This window comes from Microcaecilia unicolor, chromosome 4 (assembly GCF_901765095.1).
Source record: "Microcaecilia unicolor chromosome 4, aMicUni1.1, whole genome shotgun sequence".
Classification (NCBI taxonomy): domain Eukaryota; kingdom Metazoa; phylum Chordata; class Amphibia; order Gymnophiona; family Siphonopidae; genus Microcaecilia; species Microcaecilia unicolor.
Genome location: NC_044034.1, coordinates 359,228,090 through 359,250,164, shown reverse-complemented (window position 1 = coordinate 359,250,164; position 22,075 = coordinate 359,228,090). Strand labels below are relative to the sequence as shown.

The window sequence follows — 22,075 nt, the reverse complement described above, 5'->3', positions numbered from 1 at the left end:
CCTGGCAAGATCCTCAAAAAAGTACAAAACATTTCATGCTGCTTGTCCCAGAAATAGTGGATTTTCCACAAATCCAATTTAATAATGGTCTATGGACTTTTCCTTTAGGAAGCAGGCCAAACCTTTTTTAAAACTCTGCTAAGCTAACCGCCTTTACCACATTTTCTGGAAACGAATTCTAGAGCTGAATTACACATTGAGTGAAGAAAACCTTTCTCCAATTCGTTTTAAATGTACTACTTTGTAGCTTCATTGCATGCCCCCTAGTCCTAGTATTTTTGGAAAGTGTAAACAGATGCTTCACGTCTACCCGTTCCACTTCACTCATTATTTTATAGACCTCTCTATCATATCTCCCCTCAGCTGTCTTTTCTCCAAGCTGGAGCTGCAGCTGCTTTAGCCTTTCCTCATAGGGAAGTCGTCTCATCCCCTTTATCATTTTCGTCGCCCTTCTCTGCATCTTTTCTAATTCCACTATATCTTTTTTGAGATACGGCGACCAGAATTAAACACAATATTCGAGATGCAGTCGCACCATGGAGTGATACAAAGGCATTTATAACATCCTCATTTTTGTTTTCCATTCCTTTCCTAATAATACCTAACATTCTATTTGCTTTCTTAGCCGCAGCAGGACACTGAGCAGAAGGTTTCAACATATCATCGACAACGACACCTGGTCGGTGACTCCTAACGTGGAACCTTGCATGATGCAGCTATAATTCGGGTTCCTCTTTCCCACATGTATCACTTTGCACTTGCTCACATTAAACGTCATCTGCTATTTAGACGCCCAGTCTCCCAGTCTCGTAAGGTCCTCTTGTAATTTTTCACAATCCTCCCGCAATTTAACAACTTTGAATAACTTTGTGTCATCAGCAAATTTAATTACCTCACTAGTTACTCCCATCTCTAGGTCATTTATAAATATGTTAAAAAGCAGCAGTCCCAGCACAGACCCCTGTGGAACCCGACTAACTTCCCTTCTCCATTGAGAATACTGACCATTTAACCCTACTCTCTGTTTTCTATCTTTTAACCAGTTTTTAATCCACAAATCCAAAATTTAAAACAAACTGGAGAAAATACTTCTTCACTCAGCATGTAATTAAACTCTGGAATTGCCAATGTGGTAAAAGCAGTTAGCTTAGCAGGGTTTTAAAAAAAAGATCTGGATATTTTCCTAAAAGAAAAGTCCACAAGCCATTATTTAAGATGGAAAAATCTGTTGCTTGCTTCTAGGATAAGCAGCACAAAATCTGTTTATTCTTTTGGAACCTTGCCAAGTACTTGTGACCTGGACCGGCCACTGTTGGAAACAGTATAGTGGGCTTGAGGGACCTTTGGTCTGTGCCAGTATGGCAACATTATGTTCCTCTGTTCTTACAAGTTGTGATCTTGGTGTTTTTTGTACAACAAATGACCAGTCAGACCTAGAAGGAATGTACCCTTTGTATTCACCTGCTCTGCTATTTGGAACATATATGCAAACATTAAGTAAACAGGATCTAGTTCCTGTAACTTTTCATACTGTAAAGGAGACCGGTTTAAAACCTTGCGTAAATCACTTTGGGCCAAATTTGCTATGTTTTTTTTTTTTCCTCCTCCTTCCCCTTTTCCTGTATCCACAGTGGTGAGGGTGTTGGAGTGGAAAGTTTAGTAAGTCAGACCCTTTCATCCTGTAAAGAACCCTGCCAGAGTTAGCTTGACGTTTAAAGGGATATTCTACACCTCTCCCCCTCAGACTGTCATCTAGGAATGCGTTGGAATAATTAGCAGCTCACACCACGCAGGGATAAATGAATTGTGTACAAACCCGAGCTGGAAAAGAATCCACAGGCTCTGACATGCCACTATCTGCTCCCCTCCTCCTCCACCTACTGCACCTTGACCCGTCAACCACCCCTCCGAGCGGCCCCGCCCCTCCCCCTCGCGCCTACACACGTCATTGGCTTCTTACCTGTGTGCACATGAGTCAGCGCGCGGTTCCCTCTCTCTCCCGCCTCCCCCGGCCTCGCGGCGGGCAGGCGCGCGCTTCGCTTCTCCCCTCTCGCAACACAAGCTAACTAACCTCACACCACCCGCCTCTCCGAAGCAGCGAGCTGGCCGCAACGCGACCTCCCGCCGCTAGAGGTCATCCTCCGCTACGAAGCGTCAGCCGCCACGCGCGCGCGTTTCTCTTGTCCTGAAGAGGGGGGGGGGGGGTGGTGCTGGCTCTCTAACTAACCTTCCTCGGTGGCAGTTGGAGAACTGGCTACTGCCGCCGTTCGTTTCTTCCTAGTGACGTCAAGGGTCGTGACCCCGTTCCACTTCAGTTGGGAGTAGCCACCGCCACCGCCTCCCAATAACAACAACAACAAGCGCCGGGCCGGCGAGTAGAGGGAGTACGAGAGCTCCTGGACGGTAAAGGTGTCCGGCAGTAGGTAGCAGGATGCTGCGAGGTCTGGGCAGCTGGCTGGGGCTGGAGGCTGTTCCCTCCGCCGGCGACTTTAAAGCGGAGGAGATGCAGAAGTCCGAAGAGACGACGACGGCGGAGGAGGAGAAGGAGCACCAGGTGCCGGCGCAGGAGGCGGACCTGATGGAGCAGGCCAAGGGGCTGGGTAGTAAGTATGGCCCGCAGACCTCGGCAGGGGGTGCAGGGAGTACACCAGAGTCCAGTACCTTTAATGGTGGGACACCTGTGTTGTTAAAGTGGAGTGGAGGAGTGGCCTAGTAGTTAGTGTGTGGTGGACTTTGGTCCTGGGGAACTGAGTTCGATTCCCACTTCAGGCACAGGCAGCTCCTTGTGACTCTGGGCAAGTCACTTAACCCTCCATTGCCCCATGTAAGCCGCATTGAGCCTGCCATGAGTGGGAAAGCGCGGGGTACAAATGTAACAAAAATAAAATAGATACTATTGGAGATTCTCCATGGAATGTTGCTACTATTAGAGATTCTACATGGAATGTTGCTACTATTGAGATTCTGTTGCTACTATTGGAGATTCTATACGGAATGCTGCTATTCCACTAGCAACATTCCATGTAGAAGGCTGTGCAGGCTTCTGTTTCTGTGAGTCTGACGTCCTGCACAGAAGTAGAAGCCTGCGCGGCCATGAGGAACTCCTTGTGACTCTGGGCAAGTCACTTAACCCTCCATTGCCCCATGTAAGCCGCATTGAGCCTGCCATGAGTGGGGAAGCACGGGGTACATATGTAACAAAAATAAAATAGATACTATTGGAGATTCTACATGGAATGTTGCTACTGTTGGAGATTCTACATGGAATGTTCCTATTCCACTAGCAACATTCCATGTAGAAGGCTGCGCAGGCTTCTGTTTCTGTGAGTCTGACGTCCTGCATGTAAGTGCAGGACGTCAGACTCACAGAAGCAGAAGCCTGCGCGGCCACATTGGTGGAATAGCAACATTCCATGTAGAATCTCAAATAGTAACAACAGTGGAGGAATGGCCTAGTGGTTAAGGTGGTGGACTTTGGTCCTGAGGAACTGAGTTCGATTGCCACTTCAGGCACAAGCAGCTCCTTGTGACTCTGGGCAAGTCACTTAACCCTCCATTGCCCCATGTAAGCTGCATTGAGTGGGAAAGCGCGGGGTACAAATGTAACTAAAATAAATAAAGAGGTATATTGTTAAAATAAAAGGGAATAGCATTACCAAACTACTACTACCCCTACCACTGCAATTTCCCCACCCCTAGCTGTCTGTTCATCTGTCCAATTTAGATTGTAAGCTCTGTTGAGCAGGGACTGTCTTTTCATGTTGTACATCACTGCGTAATGTTTAATAGTAGTAGTAGTAGTACTACTATTTAGCATTTGTATAGCGCTACAAGGCATACGCAGCGCTGCACAAACATAGAAGAAAGACAGTCCCTGCACAAAGAGCTTACAATCTAATAGAAAAAAAATAAAGTAAGCAAATCAATTAATATGTACAGGAAGGAGGAGGGTAGGCAGAGGCGAGCGGTTACGAGTCAAAAGCAATGTTAAAGAGGTGGGCTTTCAGTCTAGATTTAAAGGTGGCCAAAGATGGGGCAAGACGTAGGGGCTCAGGAAGTTTATTCCAGGCGTAGGGTGCAGCGAGACAGAAGGTGCGAAGTCTGGAGTTGGCAGTAGCGGAGAAGGGAACAGATAAGAAGGATTTATCCATGGAGCGGAGTGCACGGGAAGGGGTGTAGGGAAGGACGAGTGTGGAGAGATACTGGGGAGCAGCAGAGTGAGTACATTTATAGGTTAGTAGAAGAAGTTTGAACAAGATGCGAAAACGGATAGGGAGCCAGTGAAGGGTCTTGAGGAGAGGGGTAGTATGAGTAAAGCGACTCTGGCGGAAGACGAGATGGGCAGCAGAGTTTTGAACCGACTGGAGAGGGGAGAGGTGACTAAGTGGGAGGCCAGCAATAATAATATAATGTAACAATATAAATATATATATATAATAGTAAAAGGGAATAGTTTTACCAAACTGTGACAAAATCAGAGGACAACGGGAAAGATAGTTGCAGATGAGGAAGAAATGGAAATACATTTTTTGCTGTGCTCATAACGTATGAAAACATGTATTGTTCAGAAGTTAAACCAGCAGCCCAACATCCACAAAGAAGTCCCTTTTTCCTGAATTTAAACTGCCTCACAAAATAAGTATGCAGGGCAAGGGTCCTTGAGCCGAGTATTCACAGTTGCTCAACGATGATGTATTGAGAGATGAAGAATGGATGGATGTATTGCCGAAGTGTAGCTACGTGGGGGAATAAACTGGGAAAGTTGAAAAGTTAGGCAAAGGGACGTGGGTGAAAAAAAAGTGTGAGGCTAGCCTTAAAAGAAAGTTTGGTGAAAAGAGAAAGCAAGGAAAAGGATCAGTGCCTGAGACTGAGGCACAGTCCATGTCACTAAGGTCACTGAAGCCAGCGCTTGCCATACTTCAGTGATTGGAGGGAGAGGGCCACCTATCAGAGCACAGATTGAAAGGAAAATCAGGTCCTGACAACAGCATTGAGCTATAATATGAAAAAACAAATGCAGAACATGCAGGCAGGGGGGCAGCAGTCCACTTAGCGTAAAATGTTTATCTGAGATATTTTTTATAAGAGAAAATCAAACACTTCCTGAAAAAGAATGAGCAGGAAAACCTGTGTAATCTTGTGCAAAAGAGAAATATAGCAGCAAAATATGTAGTATCCAGCCTCCAGATAAAATGTGATTTGACCAGAACCTGGGAATTGATCTTATTGTCTTCTCTATGCATAACTTTATTTGTTACTTTGTAAATTATCTCCTGCTTTAAAAGACCACAGTGGACAAAAAAGCTCAGCGTTTGCTTAATTCATCTAGCTCTTATGTAGCTATGTCAGCTTGAATGAGCTTAAAGCAGAGCAACACATCACAGGAGGAAAAAAAAAAAACTCCACTGTAGTACAATAATTTAACAAGTGACTGTAGTCCAAAAAAAAAACCCAGTGCCGTTCAAACCAACAGTGACTGTCTGGAAAGCTGCTATATCAGAGCATTCAGTCCAAAGTACAAACAAGTAAAGGCACCTGCATTTATCAGTCTCAAAGCTGCTCACAATGTCTTCCTGTTTTAGAAGGTCAGCTTCATTTCCAATTCAACTCTTGGCATTCTGGCTCAAAATTCCCATGTATTCTGCAGCTATAGCTGCTGCTTCTTCCCAGTAGTATACAGAGTTTTTTTGCCCTGCTCATTGTTTTTCAGTTAGACTTTGCCACCGAGAAGAGAAAACGAGGTGAGGAACCAGAATATTCAGGGCTGGCTTGACCACCAGATGGACCATAACTGTGTGTAATCTTTTGATCATGCAATGATTATCTCAAGGTCATGATCAGAAGAAGATTACAGACAGTTATGTGCAGTTGTGTGAAGAATTTTGAAGGGAGACAAATATGTATTTTTATGAGAAAATAGCAAGAAATTTTTAAAAGAAGAAAAAAAAATAGTATATTGAAAAAATCATACTAAACAGGGAAGCAGGAGGGGGGTAAGACTTATGATGTAAAAACCCAGTGTCATCTTCATAAGACTATGGCTGACACTGGCATTTAACTGAAGTCTTTCCTCCTTTATTTTATGGCAGTATATTCAAGAGTATTGGCATGCTATTAGACTTTTTTGAAAATGTTTGTGCAAGCTATTCAGCCACATTTGAGCTGTTGATAATCTCTGTAAAGAAACAATCGGTATACACAGTCTGAAAATGTATGTGTACAGATCATTAGAAGATAGGAAAATTTGTTTATAGTATAAAACGTGTATAAAATATATCTTCCTATGGGTAATTTTTAAAGCTGATCTATATGCATACTTTTTTAAAAAAAATTGCAAATTATGCACAGTATGAATAGACTTTTTACACACGTGCACGGTTATATAATTATCCCCATGTCACCAGGTTCATCAAGCAGAACTTCACTTTCCAAAGTTAGATCGTGTGTTTGTAGGCACATCTATCTGTTAGCATATATCTTGAGTTGAAAAAGTGCTGAGAAAATAAAAGATTTGGTTTTGACTTTGTTTCTTGGTTTGCTAAAAGGTTACCTAATTAACTTTGCCACCACTGCCACAAAGAAAATTTCTGAATCGGTCACGGAAACTGCACATACCATAAAGAAGTCCGTAGAAGATGGAAAAATTGACGGTTTAATTGACAAGGTACTCTTTGAAGTAATATTTCTCCTAGTAATTTGGAGTTTAGCATCAGTTAGGTAGCGCAGACAAGATAATTCACATGAATTTGGTGATCGTTCTTACAGTCTGAGGGTGAACAAAGAGATTGAAGGGGTAGTTATTAATCTATGTTCTGGCACCAGCTATATTATTTGTCTTTAACGTGTGTTAGAGGGCTCTAATGCTGGTTGTGGTGCCTTAATGTAGCGTTATTTAGGTTCTTCGAGGACAAGCAGGCCTATAATTCTCACATGCGTTTTAGCACCATTGAGCCACGGCTGTTTTTCCTTTCATGTCATTGAAGGTTCCCAGTGGCTTCAAGCGCTGCACTCAGCACAGCCATGGCCAAATCAAACGATTCAATGGTTTTAAAAAGCTTGTGTTAATATAAGGTCTGCTGTCTTCAGAACACCTGCTACAGGTAAGTATCTTTGCTTTACCCCATATTACCTACAAAACATGCAGTGCTTGTAAAGAAGCTGGTTACTGCATAAATATTGTAATGCAGCTTGCCATGAGCACCAAGTCGACACCACAAGTCGCACTATAGCGTGATGCCGTTAGGCACACCCAAAAATTACCTTTATTGGTATCTCACAGAGCCAAATACAAATAATAGTTCTCTCCCTGGAGCAGGTTGTCAGTCAGCAGCACGCATCCTGAATAACAAAAGACTGCTCAGCTCTCACCTCTCAGACATTACATATATACTGTTACAAGTTCTGCTTTCCCAGAAATCATGTGACTTTTCCCAAACTAGAATCAGAAAGTAGCCTCTGCCGTATATGGGTATATCTCTCTCCTGATGTTGTGTGCACATGCACATTTGGTGGCCATTAGCTAATTACTTATGAGTTCTGCGTGAACAACCAGAACAATACCCTTGTGTCCTCTCTCTGTCTTATCTTCCCAAATGAAACATTCTGGACATGTTAGGCTCAAACTGTGTCCTCAGCCTGTCAGCAACTGCCAAGGTTACCTTGTATGAAAGGCATGATCTCAGCTCCTGAGAAAAGCACTGTATGTTGCAAAGATGCTAACTTTGTTAGGCCAAGTTGTGAGAACCAAACTGAGCAAAGTACAGGCCTTAGTGGCAGGCCTAGCCCTTAGCAACAGGCCTAACAGAGGAAGGAATATACAGCTAGTAAAATAACACTAGCTAAAAGCTGGAGTTTTTACTGACATGCCAGAGCCCAGTGGTCCTGAGCCACATGGCGAAGGGGCCAGCTAGCACACAAATTACTAGTGGCCAGAGCAGCCCCCAACTTGATGGGGCACCCCTAGCAGTAATCCCGCCTCCAGATGTTTCCCCATCCTAACCAGAAGGTACCCCCCCCCCCCCCCCCCCCAAAATTATTCCCGTCTGCTTTTGTAAAATCCCTGATCTCTAGTGATATGGGCAGGAGTGATCCCTGGTTGCGCCTTCCATTGCTGGGGCCCTCATCCGAAATGGCGCCAGTGACCCCAAGTAGTAGTCTTGCAGTACTGCCATTAGGGGTTCATGTTTCCATAGGTGGGATGGCTCTCATGCATCATTATTCATTTACCAAGGGAGTTGGCAACCTGCAGTACTGAGAGATCGCAGGTTGGTGACTTCTTTGGTAAATCAAGGTGCAGTAAAAGCCTGCTTTTTACCACACCTTGATAACTTTAACCCTTAGTGATGTGCTTCATGGTTTCTTGTTTTAAACCTTTACATTACATAGTAACATACCCTCTCCAAAAGATATTACACGATGTGATACCTGCAAGCCAGCCGTCTACGGAGTAGCCCCCACACTCTGGAATGCATTGCCTGAAAGGCTCTGCTTAACACAAGACTATCTCTACTTCAGGAAGCAGGTGAAAGCTTGGCTCCAACTAGACCTTTACTGGAAGAAGTAACTAACTCATTAGTCTCACTCACACATACAAGGAGTACTCAGGCTGCATATACTGCAGCGGGATATGTTTATCCACTCCTACTGTAGCTGAGATAACATTTAACCATTTCTCTGACCCATGTGGAACTTTCTTTAAATCAATCACCTTACTTTCTAACTCTTCCTACTTTCTTACCCTTCTATATGTTACATCTTTGCTTTACCCTTTGCTATCAATTACAATTTTCTATTACGTATTGTGTTGATATTGTAAGCAGTTATACCACGACATACTTTGTATTGTTATTTAAATATTTTTACTGGAGGTCACGTGATGCTGTGAGAGAGCCAGACGTGCAGAGCTAGCTCTCCGAGGCCCCAACCCGAAAATCGAACTTTATAACTCTAAACGAGACAACTCGGGTGCAAATCTTGATAACAGAAAGAGTGAGGAGTGAATGGAAAAATATTTGGAGAGCTCCCCGAGCGGAATGGTAGGCAAGGGAGTGAAACGCGAGAAGGAGAAAACGAAAGCGCTGGGAGCGAAAATGGAGGAGAAAAAGCAACAGGAGGGGCCGGTTTTCTCCGAGGAACAAGTCTCACAAATAACAGCTGCAGTTGAGAAAGCGCTGGAGCCGCAAATCAATCGCTTAGAAGAGAGAATAGTAAGCATCGAAACACTACTTACCGACATTAATAGAAGAGCAGGAGAACTAGAGAATCGGGTCTCCGCGCTAGAGGACACGGGCCCAGCAACAGCAACGGCAGTGGAACAGCTTCAAAAGAAAGTGAACAGGATGGAGGAGAAAATGGACGACCTAGAAAACAGGTCCCGCCGAGCGAATCTCCGAATCATAGGACTCCCAGAGGAAATAGGAGAAAGGGATCTCTCGACAATACTAGAGAAGTGGCTGGCTGAAGAACTGGCCTTATCGGACACATTCGGGCCCTTGTGCCTAGAAAGAGCGCACCGCGTGGGGAGGCTTCAAGATGGCCGCCGAACACCAAGAGCGGTATTAATAAAAGTCCACAATTATACCCACAAGGTAGAAATCCTCAGGGGATATCGCATGAAACGCGACACACTACAATACAAAGGGCATAAAATTCTAATATTCCAGGACTACTCAATGATGCTCCAGGAACAACGGAAACAGTTTACTCCTCTGTGCAAGAAGCTTCACGACCATAACATAAAATTTTTGCTGCTATATCCAGCGATTCTCAAAATCCATCACAATAATCAGTGGAAATCGTTTACCGCCACGGAGGCTGCACAAGAGTATGTGGCACAATTATTGGATAAGTGAAACAGTTATCATCCAATGCTGAGACTGGTAATGTGGTTTGATTGATAATGCAAAATGAGTAGAAAATGCACAGAGTTTATCGTTCACTGTTAAACAAGATAGCTGGAAATGTTATAAATAACTGTCTTGTGGGAGTTAATGATACCTTATAAGATAGGGTTGGGACCGATGGCATTGAACATGACCTGGGTATCTGACTCATTAGTGGGTCGGATGCATGTAAAGGGCAAAGAAGGGAAGGGGAAGGGGAAGATAGGGGAGGGGGAGGGAAGGGGGGGAGGGGAAGGCAATAGGGGGGAAAAACCTAATATAGTCTGGAGAGAGAGAAGAGATGGACGAATAAATAGTAACGGGAAATGGGGGATAACAAATAAATATACTGGCATGGATAACCTGGACTGCTCTGGGGTGGGGCTGGGCGCCCTAGGGTCGAGATGTAAGGTATTACACCTAGAAGAATATTGGCCCATAGATAATGGTTAAACAAAAAGGTAGATGTGTACGACTGATATCTTGGAATGTTTGTGGCATTACTTCGCCAGCTAAGAGAACAAAAATCTTCCAAGCTCTGAAAAGGCAACAGGCAGACATTGTTTGCCTCCAAGAAACGAGGCTCTCATCAGAGGAACACAAAAAATTAATACGTTATTGGGTAGGGGAAGTGTATGATTCTCCTGCTGATGGGCGCAGAGGGGGAGTGGCCATTCTGTTTAGTAAATCCCTACAATACAAGGCTAAGTTACTTTTTAAAGATGTAAAGGGCCGATTCGTGGGGCTTCAGGTAAACGTGCAGGGACGAGAGTTTTTGTTGGTGGCCCTATATGGCCCTGTAGGGAACAAGACAGAGCTGTTTGCACATCTATTGAGGGAATGCCAGAAATATCCAAACCTGCAACTGGTACTGGCTGGAGATATGAACGCGGTGATGGATCCAGCATTGGACCGCACAGGGCAGGGGTCCCATGGGCCCACACACTCACCTACTGAATTAGAATTGTTCACCACAGCGTTGGGGGTGGTGGACCCTTGGAGACTCCTCCATTCGGAGAAGCTGGACTTTACACACATTTCCAGGGCACATAAAACACAATCTCGACTGGATTATATTTTTGTGACGCAGCACATTCTCCAACATATATCTGAAGCCACAATAGGGCCCGAGGGGATCTCCGACCACGTGATGATATGGGTGGATTTACGGGCGCCCCACTACTTCCAGGGAACACCGCATTGGAGGTTCCCAACTTACCTATCATCCTCAAGGGAGTTTGTCACTTACCTACAGGCTAAATGGCAAGAGTATGAGTCCACGAATAGCCAACATATAGAAGACCCCGTACTGTTCTGGTCAACTGCAAAAGCAGTAATCAGAGGGAATGTAATATCGTATGTTAGTGGGAGAAACCGTAGAATAACTGCCAAAATAGTGGAACTGGAAAACAAATTGAGAGCACTAAAAAAGAGATATACAAGACAGCCCACACAGAGCACATATGAAACATTGATAGCCACTAGAGTGGCACTCAATAGTCTCATACATGAGAGAACAACTAGAGCACTCATGTACCAGAAATATAGATTTTTTAGATTTGGGGAAAAAACTGGGGGAATGATGGCACGCCTAGCTAAAAGAATGCGGAGACCTCACTACATATCAGTGGTGAAGGATGAGCATGGTACTCCCATTACAGATCTCACAGAGATTGCTAGGATTTTTAGGAATCATTTTGAAAAAACATATGCACCAGAGACCTCACAAAGATCAGAAGCAGAAATGAAGAAGTATATAGAAAAATCTGGCATGTTACACTTGTCGGAAGAAACGGCAGAGGCATTAAACGCACCAATCTCCATTAGGGAGATTCAGAGGGCCATCAAAGCATTAAAATACTCCTCAGCCCCTGGGCCAGACGGCTACACGGGAGAATTTTATAAGATCTTACAGAACCAGATTACTGGTCCCTTATTAGATTATTATACAACAGTAGTAGAAGAAAAGAAATTCCCTCAACACACCAACACAGCGCTGATTAGCCTTATACCCAAACCAGGGAAGGATCATATGCACCCGGGTTCTTACCGACCAATCTCATTGATCGATGTGGATATAAAGATTTTGTCCAAAATCTTATCGGAGAGATTGTCACCGATGATACCCCGGGTGATACATGGAGATCAGACGGGGTTCGTGAAGGGAAGGCAGTCTGTCATCAACGTTAGGAGACTAATAGCGGCATTACTACATGGAGGGGCCGGCCGTAACCCATATATGATTGTGAGTTTAGATGCAGAAAAGGCATTTAATAGGGTGGGCTGGCCTTTCCGGTTCACAACCTTGCAGAGGGTGGGACTGCATGGGTGGTATCTGGATGCTATACAGGCTATGTATTCTACGCCCCAGGCTCGAGTGTTAGTAAATGGAGTGCAGACAGATTCCTTTCCCATTGGCCGAGGGACCAGACAGGGCTGCCCCCTGTCTCCTGTGCTGTTCCTTTTAGTATTGGAGCCACTACTATGCATGATTCGCGCAGATGAGGATGTAGGGGGAGTGTGCCTGAATGATAGTAAACTTAAAGTGCTCGCATATGCGGATGACCTCCTTATCCTCTTAAGTAAACCACAGAGCTCCTTACCCAGGCTGCTACAAGTGATAGAGGAATATGGTACCCTTTCGGGGTACAAATTGAACCTCCTCAAATCCTTGGCAATGCCAATACAAGAGGAGACTCAATTGACATGGAGGGGGGCATTTCCACTAACATGGGCTAGAGAACAAATTACTTATCTAGGGGTGACCATTACTGTTGATCCTATGAAATTATATGAGAAAAATGTAACACCATTACTTATGGAAACAAAAAGATTGTTGGGTCTTTGGGGCGGGGTCCCCTTGGCGCTGGTAGGACGCATTTCACTATTTAACATGATGTTAGCGCCTCGTTGGCTGTATTTGTTTCAAATGCTACCACTGGCGCTGAGGAGAAAAGAAGAAAGAATATTACACAACGCCTTGCAAGGATTCTTATGGAGAGGACGGAAACCAAGATTGCCAATCACTAGTTTACAAAAACCCAAAGAACAAGGAGGTATGGGACTAGCCAATATTAAATATTTATCAGTAGCATGTGCCATGAGACACATACGAGATTGGATCGCAGAGACCAATGACTTTTCGGACAGAACAGTGGAGGGTGCTTTGATGCCATCTGCACATCTCAGTTGGCTATTGCACACAATGCCTGGAAGACGGGTTCAGGGCATAAGGAACAATCCAATGCTGCGGTCATCCAGAGCGGCCTGGAGATGGCTCTGCCGGAGGCATGGATTTTCTGCAGCGAGCACCCCATATCTGCCCCTCAACCACAATCCAGACTTTATAGCAGGTACCGAGTCGAGAGGGTTTCGGCACTGGACAATACAGGGGATAAAATATATAAGCCAATTGATAACAGAGGAAGGAACTATCAAACCCTTTACCGAACTTAGACAGTCATTTGGATTAAAGCACACTGACTGGCTTGCATACTTACAGATAAAACACTACATTACCTCCTTGGGGTGGTCTAATCTGACTGAGGATGTGCGGGATGTGTTGAGCGAAGCACTCACCCTAAACGCTAGCACTGCAGTGCCATTGCGCTTTCACCACAGATACCTTAAGGATACGACCGAAGAAATAAACTTCAAGAAACTCATAGATCAATGGACAGAGGATTTACAAATTACCATAACAGAGGATAGATTTCGTCAGCACTTCACATCCATTCAAAGGAGAGAGACATTTCCAAGATACTGGGAATTACAGTATAAGTTTGCCTTAAGACTTCACATATCGCCAAGGAGGGCATACAGAGCGAGGTTGGATACAAAAGGAGCCTGCCCTAAATGCGCGCAGGGCCTGGCCACCTTAGCACACATGTTTTGGCAGTGCCCAGACATCACCAGCTTTTGGACACAGATCATCCTAACCGCATCTCGGCTCTGGAAGAAACCTGTTCCAATTTCAGAGTTGATTCTATTTGAGGACTTTCAGCTGGAGGATAGACCCCCAGCAGGCTTGCTACAATTCTTACGCAAGTCAGTATTGATGGGGAAGAAAGTGATTCTATTGTATTGGAGAGAGGTGCATGGACCCTCGGTGTCAGTGTGGAGAACACACATGATAGACCTGGTACGATTGGAGAGATGTAGCTTGCAAAAGGCCTCATTTGCCGAGCAACGACAGTTTAAATATACGTGGCAGCGTTTTTTGATGACACTCCATCCAGTGGCACGCAAACGACTAACTTTCTCACCGGACTAGACTCATGATAAAGGTTATCAGAAATGGGAAGGGGGGAGGGAAGGGGAAGGGGAACTGGGTGGGGGGGAAATTGTTGTAAATGATGACATGAATCTGCAGTATTTGTATTTGTTTCTTTTCTGGTTCAATAAAATGTTTTAAATATAAATATTTTTACTGTTGTAATTGTCTGTTGCTCGTGTTTGATCTATTCCTACTGTACACTGCCTTGAGTGAATTCCTTTAAAAAGGCGGTAAATAAATCCTAATAAATAAATAAAACATAGTAGATGGCAGATAAAGACCTGTATGGTCCATCTAGTCTGTCCATCAAGATAAACTCATTGCATATGGTACGAAGTGACACATCATATGTATATATGTTCTTGATTTATCCGTGCCGTTTTTAGGACGTAGACCGTAGAAGTCTGCCGGGCACTGGCCTTGTTCTAAAATTTCTGATGTTGTCAAAGCCCCCGAAAGTTCAGTGTAGTTAAACTCTGTGAAAACTTTAAGAATTGTAAACAAATGTTGTTATTCCTCATTGTACACTCTGGAGAATGTTCTTATAGTTTTGAGTCTTAGTTCAGCAAAGGCATTCAGATGTGTGTGCCAGTAGGTAATAAATAATTTGAGCTTTACCTTGGCATTGTCTTAGGGAGTTATGAAACAGATTTGTTTATGCCCTTTGGAAGTAAGTCAGCAAAAGACTTGCTTTGAATTTAAGTGGTTGCACAATACGTGTAGGATGTCAAGCTATATATATACAAACCCTAGGAGTGTCCACACAGTCAATCTTTGAAACAACATGAAAGAAATGTGTACAGGACATTAGCAATCCTAAATCTAGACTAGTTTAAAAAAAAAAACATACTCTCAACCTTTTTTTTTTTTTTTAATATAGTTTCTAAATACATCTCAGGAAACATGATATCCAGATTAAATGTCTGTCTTTGAAACAACATGAAAGAAATGTGTACAGGACATTAGCAATCCTAAATCTAGACTAGTTTAAAAAAAAACATACTCTCAACCTTTTTTTTTTTTTTTTTTAAATATAGTTTCTAAATACATCTCAGGAAACAAGATATCCAGATTAAATGTACAAGGCACAACAAATCAAACACAAGATCCCATAAGCCCACCAAATGGGAGGAGCTGATGTACAATTCTCAGAACTTGGAGTGGAGGAGCAGCGTAATGGTTAGAGCACAGGACCCTCAGTGCTGTAACCATTAAGCAAGGGAGGGTGGGAGTTTACAATTTGGGGGGAGGGGGGCATAACCTGCTACAGCAGGATACCTTGGGAAAGGAAAGGAACGGCAGAAATGCTGTATGCCACAGTGGAGGGAGGGAAGGAGGGAGGGGATGAGAGGATTACTTGAATATAAACCATCAGTTTGTATTTGAGTTAACGTTTTTTTCCCCTGAAAAGGAGAAAAAAATGTTACTGGTTTATATTCAAATGGGACAGGCTAATAGCTAGAATATATTGATGTAACTCACCTTGAGCTACTACTGAGTAAAGGAGTGAGCTAAATCCAAATAAATGCATCTATCATGTTGCTACAGGCCTGTTTACTAATTACCTATAAAGCCATCCCTAGAGTGGAGGGTAAATTAACCAATTGCTTATTGGAGGCCTGTGGTAGCCGTGTTAGTCCACTCTTAAGGTTATCAATAGAAATCAAACAAAATAAAACATGGAAAAGAAAATAAGATACCTTTTTTATTGGACATAACTTAATACATTTCTTGATTAGCTTTCGAAGGCCACTGCTTGCTGGGGTCTTCTCATAGCTTCACTCTAGTGGATCACAGAAAGTTTCAAAGGCAGTAAAATGTATTGTCCATACTCATGTTATGTTTTGATGTCTTTGAAAAAGACTATACATTTTTTTTGTCCTGGTTTTCATTTTTGGTTTCATGATTATCTGAGTTTTAACAACCAAAGCATTTTATGTGTATATTTTGCAGACAATTATTGGAGATTTTCAGAAGGAGCAGGAAAAATTTGTTCAAGAGCAACATATTAAGAAGTCAGGTACAGTATAATTAGCATTTGAGTTTCCAGTGTCAGTAATATGGCTGCTGTTTCTGATCAGTCCTTCATAGAAACAAAATGCATCTTAGAATCCTTATGGATAGAATTTCCATGTGTAAAGGAGAAAAGGATAGTGATAGGAGTGTACTACTGTCCATCTGGCCATGAAGAACAGACAGATGTAGAAATGTTATCAGAAACAAACTGGGCAACACAATAATAATGGGTGATTTCAATTGCCCCGATACTGACTGGGTAAATGTAACATCAGGGCATGCTAGGGAGGTAAAATTCCTTGACGAAATCAAGGACTGCTTTATGGAGCAGCTGGTACAGCAGCCAACAAGAGGAGGAAAAATTTTAGACCTAGTCCTTAGTGGAGCACATGATCTGGTGCAGGAGGTAATGGTGCTGGGGCCACCTGATAAGTGATTATAATATGATCAGATTTGATATCGGCTTTGGAGTAAGTACACACAGGAAATCCAATACCTTAGCATTTAATTTTCAAAAAGGAGACTATGATAAAATGAGAAGAACAGTGAAAAAAAAAACTTAGAGGAGCAGCTGTAAAGGTCAAAATTTTACATCAGGCGTGGATGCTGTTCAAAAATACTATCCTGGAAGCCCCCAAGCGAAATATATTCCATGTATTAAAAAAGGAGGAAGGAAGACCAAATAGCCGGCATGTTAAAAAGTGAAGTGAAGGAAGCTATTAGAGCTAAAAGAAAATCCTTCAGAAAATGGAAGAAGGACCTGACTAAAAATAATAAACACCATAAGTAATGTCAAGTCAAATGCAAGGTGCTGATAAGGAAAGCAAAGATGAACTTTGAAAACAAGATTGCGTTGGAGGCAAAAACATAAAGTAAAATTTTTTTTTTAGGTATATTAAAAGCAAGAAGCTGGCAAAAGAATCAGTGGGACCGCTAGTTGACCGAGGGGTAAAAAGGAGCACTCAGGGAAGACAAAGCCATAGCGGAGAGATTAAATGAATTCTTTCCATTCACCGAGAAAGATTTGGGTGAGATACCAGTGCCAGAAATGATATTCAAAGCTGACGAGTCAGAGAAACTGAATGAAATCTCTGAAAACCTGGAGGATGTAATGGTGCAATTTGACAAATTGAAGAGTAGCAAATCGCCTGGACCAGATGGTATTCATCCCAGAGTACTGATAGAATTGAAAAATGAACTTGCGAAACTATTGTTGTTTAATATGTAATTTATCTTAAAAATCAGGCATGATATTGGAAGATTGGAGGGTGGCCAATGTAACACAGATTCTTAAAAAAGGTTCCAGAGGTGATCTGGAAAATTATAGACCAGTGAGCCTGATTGTCTGTGTCGGGCAAAATGGTAGAGACTATAAAGAACAAAATTACAGATCATATTCAAAGACATGGATTAATGAGACAAAGCCAACATGGATTTATTGAAGGGAAATCTAGCCTCATGATTTCTTTGAAGGAGTGATCAAATGTGGATAAAAGTGAGCCGGTCAATTGTGTGTCTGAATTTTCAAAATCATTTGCCAAAGTACCTCATGAAATATTTGAATATGCTAATTTGTATTAGTATTTAAATGTCCTACTTACTATTGAGACACTCTCCGATTAGTTGTGGTCTAAGGAAGTTCAATATTTGCTATTATTGATATTATTTTCTTCTTTATTGTTTCTTGCTGAGTTTCCTGTCTTGTAAATATATTGTAAACCTATTTAAAAAAAAAAAAAATACCTCATGAAAGACTACAGAGGAAATTGGAGAGTCATGGGATAGGAGGTAGTGCTCTGTTGTGAATTAAAACTGGTTAGAAGATAGAGAGTAGGGTTAAATGGTCAGTATTCTCAATGGAGAAGGTTAGTTAGTGGGGTTCCCCAGGGGTCTGTGCTGGGACTGCTTCTTTTTAACATATTTATAAATGATCTAGAGATGGGAGAAACTAGTGAGGTAATTACATTTGATGATGACACAAAGTTATTCAATTGCAAGAGGATTGTGAAAAATTACAAGAAGGAGATTGGGCATCTAAATGGCAGATGATGTTTAATGTGAGCAAGTGCAAAGTGATGCATGTGGGAAAGAGGAGCCCGAAGTATAGTTAGGTAATGCAAGGTTCCACATTAGGAGTTGCCGACCAGGAAAGGGATCTAGGCATCATCGTTGATGATACGTTGAAATCCTCTGCTCAGTGTGCAGTGGCGGCTAAGAAAGCAAATAGAATGTTAGGTATTATTAGGAAAGGAATGGAAAACAAAAATGAGGATGTTATTATATGCCTTTGTATCGCTCCATGGTGCAACCGCAGTTTGAATGTTGTGTGCAGTTCTGGTCACCGCATCTCAAAAAAGATATGGTGGAATTAGAAAAGGTACAGAAAAGGGCGACATAAGGCATAAGTATTGCCATACTCGGACAGACCGAAGGTCCATCAAGCCCAGCATCCTGTTTCCAACAGTGGCTAATCCAGGCGACGGGGATGGACAACTTCCCTATGAGGTGGAATGGGACTTGATATACTGCCAGTGTTTTTTTTGCAACTACATTCAAAGTGGTTTACAAAGTATATACAGGTACTTATTTGTACCTGGGGCAATGGAGGGTTAAGTGACTTGCCCAGAGTCGCAAGGAGCTGCAGTGGGAATCGAACCCAGTTCCCCAGGATCAGAGTCCACTGCACTAACCACTAGGCTACTCCTCCACTCCAAGGCTATAAGGAAAGGCTAAAGTGGCTGGGGCTCTTCACTTTGGAGAAAAGACGGCTGAGGGGAGATATGATAAGAGGTCTATAAAATAATGAAGGGATTGGAACGGGTAGACTTGAATCGCTTGTTTATTCTTTCCAAAAATACTAGGACTAGGGGGCATGCAGTGAAGCTACAAAGTAGTAATTTTAAAACGAATCGGAGAAAATATTTCTTCACTCAATGTGTAATTAAACTCTGGAATTTGTTGCAGTTAGCTTAGTGGGGCTTAAAAAAGGTTTGGATAGCTTTCTAAAATGTCCATAAGCCATTATTAAAATGACTTGGGGAAAATCCACTGTTTATTTCTAGGATAAGCAGCATAAAATGTGTTGTACTGTTTTAGGATCTTGCCAGGTACATGTGACCTGGATTGGCCACTGTTGGAAACGGGATGCTGGGCTTGATGGACCTTCAGTCTGTCCCAGTATGGCAATACTTATGTTCTTAATAATCTGCAATTTGCCCCCCCCCCCCCCTCGTGGTTTGTATAAGATTTGTTTTGTTTGCCATGCTGTTTTTCTGGAGATTATAAATTGCTTTGATGCCTATGGATGAAGAGTGGTCTATAAAATAATGTGTCCTTGCATAATTATGTACTATTTTTGGTATTCTCCGTGTCATCCCTTTTCCTTCATAGCCATCTATATTCTGTGATGTGTTATGTTATAGAAAACATAGAAACATGATGGCAGATAAAAGGCCGAATGGCCCATCCAGTCTGCCAATCCACAGCATCCACTATCTCCTCCCCTTAAGGGATCCCATGTGCCTGTCATGCTCCCTTGAATTCCTTGTCTGTACCACCTCCAGGAGGAGGCTATTCCACACATCTACCACCCTTTCTGTAAAAACATTTCCTTAGATTACTCCTAAACCTGTAACCTCTTAACTTTATCTTATGTCCTCTCATTCCAGAACTTTCCTTCATTTCAAAAAAGGGCTTACCTCTTGTACATTAATGCCACAGAGGTATTTAAATGTCTGTATCACATCCCCTCTCTCCTGCCTTTTTTTCTTGAGTATACATATTGATGTCTATAAGTCTATCCCCATACTGTTTATGACGGAAACCACTGACCAATTTTGTAGCTGTCCTCTGGACGAACTCCATCTTGTTTATTTCTCTTTGAAGGTGCGGTCTCCAGAATTACACACAGTATTCTAAATGGGGCCACACCAAAGACATACACAAGGGCACTATCACCTTTTTTTTTTTCTTTTCCCTGCTGGCCACTCCGCTTCTTGTGCATCCAAGCATCCTTCTGGCTTTGGTAATTACCTTTTCTACCTGTTTGGCCACCTTAAGATCGTCAGATACGATCACCCTCAAGTCCTGGTCTTCTTTCATACACAGAAAAGTACTTCAGCGCCATACTATACTATTCCTTTGGATTTTTGCAGTGCAAGTGCACGACCCTGCATTTTTTAGCATTAAATCTTAGTTGCCAATTTCTAGACCATTATTTAAGCTTCACTAGATTCCTCCTCATGCTATCCACGCCCTCTGAAGTTCTGTCCTATTACAGAGTTTAGTATCATCTGCAAAGAGACAACCCTACCACAGTCCTTCCACAGTAATACAAAGATGTTAAAAAAGAGCTGGCTCAAGGACAGATAACATCCTTTTCCTCAGAGCAAACTCTGTTTACCACTACCTTCTGTCTCCTTCCACTTAACCAGTTTTTAACCCAGTCAGTCACTTTAGGGCCCATTCCAAGGGCCCTCAGTTTATTTATCAGTTGCCTGTGCAGAACTGTGTCAAAGGCTTTTCTAAAATCCAAGTACATCTAGTTTCCCTCCCATATCCAACTGTTTGGTCACCCAGTCAGAGAAATCCAATCAGATTTGTCTGGAAGGATCTGAGGTAGAATGGTTTTATTAAAGGCAAGACCTGCCTCTAGTGAAACCATTCTGCCTCTTATCCTGCAGTCCATTCAGTTCTAGAAAATTCACAATTCTCTGCTTTTATAAGCATTTCCATTAGTTTACTCACCGCTGAGGTCAGACTAACAGGCCTGTAATTCCCAACCTCCTCTTTACTTCCGCTGTTATGCAGAGGGACCACATCTGCCTTTCTCAAGTCCTCCGGGACCACCCCAGACTCTAAAGAAGCACACTAAAAGGGTCTGACAGAGGAGCCACCCAAATTAGTTCTTGAGCATCTTCAGATGTATCTTATCAAGCCCCATCGCTTTGTCTATTTTAGTTTAGCTAGTTCCTTACCAACACAGTCTTCTGAGAATCGGTCCTGGTCTACTACACATCCGTTCCCATTAGAATTTTTCTGCGGTTCTACCCCCGGCCCTTTATCCATGAAAATAGAACCGAAGTAAATGTTAAGTGGTTCAGCTTTATCCTTAGCTTCTACATATTGCTATCTTTCACCCTTGAGCCTGTTTGGCACTTCTTCTATGACTTACTATGTCTTGTTCCTCAATTTTATCATATTGGCTATCCTTTCTTCTATTTGTATCTTTTCTTTCCTGACTAATTTTCCAGCTTCTCTTAGCTTTTCCAGATATTTTTGCCTGTCTTCCTCTCTGTGCGATATCTTGTAATTTAAGAAAGCTAACCTTTTTTCCCTTACCTTTTCAGCTACTACATTTCAGCTACAAATGGAATTCAGCAGCTTTCTTTTCCTCTTACTTTTTCTGTACCTTTCTATCATAAAGGATTGTTGCCTTGAAAATGGAGTGGAGTAGAGGAGCGGCCTAGTGGTTAGGGTGGTGGACTTTGGTCCTGAGGAACTGAGTTTGATTCCCACTTCAGGCACAGGCAGCTCCTTGTGACTCTGGGCAAGTCACTTAACCCTCCATTGCCCCATGTAAGCCACATTGAGCCTGCCATGAGTGGGAAAGTGTGGGGTACAAATGTAACAAACAAAAAAATAGCTCCTTTCAGTTTTGCCCACTGCTCTTCTACTTCCTTTGGCTGTTCCCATTCAACTAACTGCTCCTTGAAGTGTCGCCGTGGGCACCCCCCCCCCCCCCCCCCCGCCCGCCATCTTGACAAAGTTAGTTCTTTTGAAATCTAGAACCTTCAATCTTGAATAAACCCTCTCCTCCTTTGTCTTAATATTGAATCATACCATTCGGTGATCACTAGATGGCAAATGATTGCCCACCATAACGTCAGAAACACTCTCTCTA

General features: G+C 42.7%; 2 protein-coding genes across 8 annotated transcripts in view; one reads left to right on the top strand and one right to left on the bottom strand.

The window, feature by feature from the left end:
• CTPS2 (CTP synthase 2) overlaps positions 1-2,307 on the bottom strand; it is a 541,710-nt gene extending 539,403 nt beyond the window's left edge. For 5 of the 7 annotated variants that reach the window (XM_030202305.1, XM_030202307.1, XM_030202302.1 and 2 more), the window contains exon 1: positions 1,817-1,895. The gene's annotated coding sequence lies outside the window, so the exon portion shown is untranslated. Of the gene's footprint in view, positions 1-1,816; positions 1,896-1,960; positions 2,199-2,227 lie in introns of those variants that run through there. The other 2 variants (XM_030202308.1, XM_030202304.1) reach the window with 2 other exon arrangements.
• A 103-nt stretch (positions 2,308-2,410) lies between these two features.
• Positions 2,411-22,075, top strand: part of SYAP1 (synapse associated protein 1) — a 38,158-nt gene continuing 18,493 nt past the window's right edge. Inside the window, exons 1-3 of the mRNA XM_030202310.1 lie at positions 2,411-2,603; positions 6,546-6,664; positions 16,111-16,177. Coding sequence (XP_030058170.1) covers positions 2,432-2,603; positions 6,546-6,664; positions 16,111-16,177 — 358 coding nt within the window. The 5' untranslated portion in view covers positions 2,411-2,431. The remainder of the gene's footprint in view (positions 2,604-6,545; positions 6,665-16,110; positions 16,178-22,075) is intronic.